Here is a 4,890-nt window from a genome sequence, read left to right as displayed (position 1 = left end):
TTTATGAAGTTGGTTAATATGTTCGCGCGTGATCGTCTATCCAAAATTCACCAATTTCTTATAAATTATCTAGATGATTCTAGAAGTTTAACCATTTTGGCCTAGTTTTTGTTTGGTTATTTATTTCAATAATTTCTTTTAAATTATCTAAATGATTCTCGATTACTCGATATATCTAGGTTTAACCATCTTGGCCTATTTTTCATTTATTTTAAGTAAAATAAAATCAATAATAATCCAAAATTAAATAGACCAATCTTTATTTTTGGCTGCTATATTTTTTTCTAAATAATGTCGAAAACGCTATTTATGCATTTTTCATTTTTTTTTTCTCACAGTTTCATAATTTAATTATCGATTATCAAGGTTACAATTTTCATCCCTATATAGTATATACACTAAATTATTTCTTGGGTTTTTTTCATTCATCTTCAATTCTTCACAACTCAACGGAGATTGGGCCGGGCCGGAGTAGACTCTGACTTAACAAAGCGAACAAGAGACAACTTGGCGATATCAGAAACGGCACCGTTTCGAACAGCGGCGGAATCACTGATCAGAAACTCATAAGCCGCCTCGAAAGCTTCTCGCCAAAACCGAGGAACCCTGACACCACCGGAGCGACTGTACACATCCCACATCTGCCTCACCACTTTCTCTCTCTCCTCAATTTCCTGTCAAAACTTTCATATATAAATTCCCGAGAATTCAAAAAAATCCAAATTCAAATTAACAATTTCAATCAAAATTCATGATTGGTTCGTAACGTACCAGGACGTCGAGATCGTCGCCGACGGAGAACCCGTTAACGCCGTCAACAGAGTGGAACAACCCGATTCCTTTGAGAGAGACAGAACCGGTTAACATAGAACCAAATGCCAAGAGTAGAACAGCGGCTAGAACCCAAAGCTTGTAACCAGCACGTTTGCGATCACGGGTGAGAGTGAGACAACCTCCTCCATTAACAGGTTTTCTCAACGGTAAGAGCGTTTGCGATTCTTCAAACTTCATCTTTTCCTTTTTCTCTCCGAAATGAAAAACTCTGTTTATGGTTATGGCACACTTGACTTGATGATAAAATAGGAACACAACAACAAGATCAATGTGTGAAAGAGAAGACTTTTTTGGGGGAGTGGATAAATTGTCACAAACAAGTCTGGTACTCGATTTTGTTTTACTTAATAAACCACCAAGTGGGATGGGGGCTAAAAGCCACCATGGAGTTGACTTCGTGTTGACTTTACTAACGCGTTGTCTCTTGGTTATTATGTCTACGATCTTTTTTCAACTGTTTTAAGTGTGTGGGTTATCCAGCAGGTGGATATACAAGTCATCGTGTCCAAACAGTCCTTACAACTTACAAGTACCAATTACCAAATAATCCTTACATTAATCATGTCGTACAACTTTGGTTCTTAAATAATCTTGCAAGCTTTCGGAGTCTTTGACCAAATTGTTATTGATGTGTACTTGTGTAGTGATAAGATTAGCTCACCTATAGTTAAATTTGATTGCAAGCTTGTTTAAGAACCAATGTCAGAATTATTTTTGATTTTCTTTTGGTTAGCCTCATGTTCCATCAGTACTTCAACCAGTTCATTGCAGCTTTTCATTCTTTTTACTACTTAAATTCAGACTGTCCAAAACCAAAATATGTGAAGAGAATGAATCAGAAACTCAGAGATTTGCTTATATAAAAGCTTAAAGGCAGACAATCAACACGACATCAATTTCAGACCGCCCGTCTGCTATTATCTCATCACTGTTATCTTCTTCTTTACTTTTTTTTTTTTAATCTCAAGTTCAAAGAACAGGAAATCAGAAAACAAAAAAAAGACTTTTAAAGCGACCACGGATTCAGTTTCTGCAATCTTGATTTAATAAAAAGATGAAACGAAATTGAAAACCCAACTAAAAAAGCTTCAAAAAAAAACAAGGTTATATAGATTATTAAGGCATCAGATAATAAGCAGAGATTGGTAGTCAACACTGATACATCTGTGTGTAGGATAAGATTCTACTCCTCATTTGCCAATCTATAAACCCTAACTTCTAAAAAAAAAAAACATGAAGGTTTAAAACAAGAACACATAATGCAGCCAGTTTCGAAAAAAAAATTGAAGAAAAACAAACTATGAACGATCGATGAGGCTTCTGTTATTGGTTTGTTAAAAGAGTTTATATAGATTAGCTAAGAGGTGTCGGCTAGGGTTTATTAACCTAACGGGCTTGCTTTCTATTATAATGACCTAACGGGCTCTTAACTCAGAATATTTTCAGCCCATCTAAGTGGACCTCATTAACTTATGTTGTTTGTACACAGAGCTTGATGTTTGATGTTTTTTTGTGAAAGACTGAAAATGCCAATAACCTTGATACATAAAACGCAAACACCACCAAAAAGAGGTAGGACATGATGAGAAAGAGATGTATCTGAATAGCCAAGGAAACTGCCTAACAGTATGCAAACGCAATGTAAAAAATCAAACTTTGTCATCCTTGATATACATTTACATTGGTATGAAGATGCAGGCAAGTCATCCTTGGCTACCGAATAAATCTTTAATCTTCATGTCTATCCTTCCTTTCTCTCCCCTTTAATTTTCTTTAGACTATATGGCTGGTTTGGATATATAATTTGTTCGGCTGTAAAAAATGTGTGGCCGTGGCCCGTGTGGGTAGAGATATAGGAGTCTGATGAAGAACCCAACATGGCAACATGTATGACCGAACATGGCCAAAATGTGCGAATATTGTTATTTTTTTAATTATGCATGTGGGTGGAAACCAACAAAAACAAATCCATAAAAAATCGTCCATATGTAAAATAATTTAGGTCTGGAGAGAGCACGAATATTCGACTAATATAAACTATCAAGTGTATATATATATATATCATAGACCTTTTGGGTTTTGTTTAATACTTTTTAGATTATCAATCTTTGGTGATTGGATTTCATGGGACAAATATAGACTTGTCACCCATAAAACATTGAAAAATACTTGGGTGTCTAGGGGTGAACATCTTTGTTCACCTCTTTTTTTTCAACCAATCAAAATCTTTTATACTTTATCTCATTTTAAAAATAAATTAAAATAAAATAAAAAAGCAAAACCAATTAAGAAAACAAATTTTGTATACTTTTAGTTTAGGAAATTTAAATATTGGTTTGGTTTAGATTTTACAACTAGAACAAAATTATGTGTCGGTTTGGGTTTACAAATAAATTGTTTAGGGTTTAGATTTTACAATCAAAACGAAATTATGTCGGTTTGGGTTTACAAATGAGGTGGTTAGAGTTTAGATTTTATAATTATAATGAAATTATATGTCGGTTTGGGTTTACAAATGAGATGGTTAGGGCTTAGATTTTACAATTAGAACAAAATTATATGTCGGTTTAGGTTTACAAATGAGATGGTTAGGGTTTAGATTTTACAATTAGAACGAAATTATATGTCGATTTGGGTTTATAAATGAGATGGTTAGGCTTTAGATTTTACAATTAGAATGAAATTATATATCGGTTTGGGTTTATAAAAAAGTGTTTTAAATTTTTAATTTTACAATAATGTATACAGATTTTATTTCCTTATTGTACAAGAAAGTGAAAGGAGAGGGGTGAACCTAAGTATTGTTCTAAAACATTTGCCTCGCTAGTGTATAAAACTAATCGATCGATAATCTCATTCAAAGTGCGGTAAAACAAGTAAACTAGACAACTGCAACATTCATATAGTGGCTACTGACTATACCTATAAAGTCTCAACTCCAAAAATACAACATTCTTTTACCGGTGCAAATAGTGTAGTAGCTAAATAATTGATCGGTTGTGTTGTTAACTTGCTATTCTCATATTATTCAGATAAGTATATGCAAAGTCGGCAGGGAAAAAGCATTCTCCTATATATATATGGGCGACAGCTTTCGTTCATCTCTCGTGAACGTGTCTTTCTAGCTATATCTCTGAATAGATATAGGAATAATTCCAGCAAGTTTATATTTTCATATAAAAATTTCACAAAAAGTTCCATATATTCCCTGTTTACTACACAAATTCATATGGCATCCTGACTTTTTACAAATGTTCTTTCCTCTATGGTCCCAACACTAGCTAGTAGTAGTCACCTATAGGAAGAAAGGGCTGTTGACCCGATGATTAGGTTTCAAAGCATATTGATTGACATGCTTGTCATTTAAGTAATCAAAAAACTTGTGGAAGAATAGTATAGAAAAACATTGTACATTGAGACTGATGGTATATAAACAAGAAAACCGAAAACTTCTGTTGTATTACAAGAATACCGACAACTATATGAGTTTTTTTATTAACTTCTGTTTAATCACATGCGTTCTACCAAAATTAAGAGAAACTTAATCTTCATGTTTAGTTAAACACACATTTGACCCCGAAAAAGAAGATGTTAAAACACACAAATTAATTAGTTTCGAATCTTGCATCTTTGTATATATAGTGATTAGTGTAACAAAATAACATAAGACAACAATCCTTCTTACTAATAAAAGGTTACATACAAAATTAACTAAACGAATATTAATATGGTTCACCAATTGTTTGATACTAACAAGACCATCCCATTCCCAAATCTTTAAGAACATATTCCAAGGCCATGCACACATGTTGAGTCAAACAGATTGTGTCCACTCCAATCTTTATACGGTCATGCCTATATAACACTTATTATGATTAAGGGTCTACTCATCCAACAACCTCCTCATAAACAGAGAAAATGGTGATATGAAGAATGAGAACTTGTGTGGTAGCCAAGGATGACTTGCCTGCGTTTGAAACCATACAAATCAAAGACTCGACCGATTGTCTTAGAGTTGGTTAGTCGTCAGGCAGTCTCCTCGGCTATTCAGACAAT

The 4,890-nt window shown here is 33.7% G+C and overlaps 1 protein-coding gene across 1 annotated transcript; it reads right to left on the bottom strand.

Annotated features, from left to right (window-relative positions):
* Positions 226 to 1,273, bottom strand: LOC104776052. The gene is made up of 2 exons (XM_010500052.2): positions 772 to 1,273; positions 226 to 674 (listed from the first exon to the last, which is right to left on the bottom strand). The coding sequence occupies exons 1-2, from the start codon at positions 1,009 to 1,011 to the stop codon at positions 447 to 449; spliced, it is 468 nt and encodes a 155-aa protein (XP_010498354.1). The 5' UTR covers positions 1,012 to 1,273; the 3' UTR covers positions 226 to 446.

Source organism: Camelina sativa, chromosome 3 (genome assembly GCF_000633955.1).
Source record: "Camelina sativa cultivar DH55 chromosome 3, Cs, whole genome shotgun sequence".
NCBI lineage: Eukaryota > Viridiplantae > Streptophyta > Magnoliopsida > Brassicales > Brassicaceae > Camelina > Camelina sativa.
This window is presented reverse-complemented; position numbering and strand designations above follow the sequence as displayed.

Coding starts and splice junctions, on each gene's coding strand:
- LOC104776052 (XM_010500052.2), bottom strand. CDS start 1,011: ATGAAGTTTGAAGAATCGCAAACGCTCTTACCGTTGAGAAAACCTGTT. Junction 675..771: donor GCGACGATCTCGACGTCCTG/GTACGTTACGAA, acceptor AAGTTTTGACAG/GAAATTGAGGAGAGAGAGAA.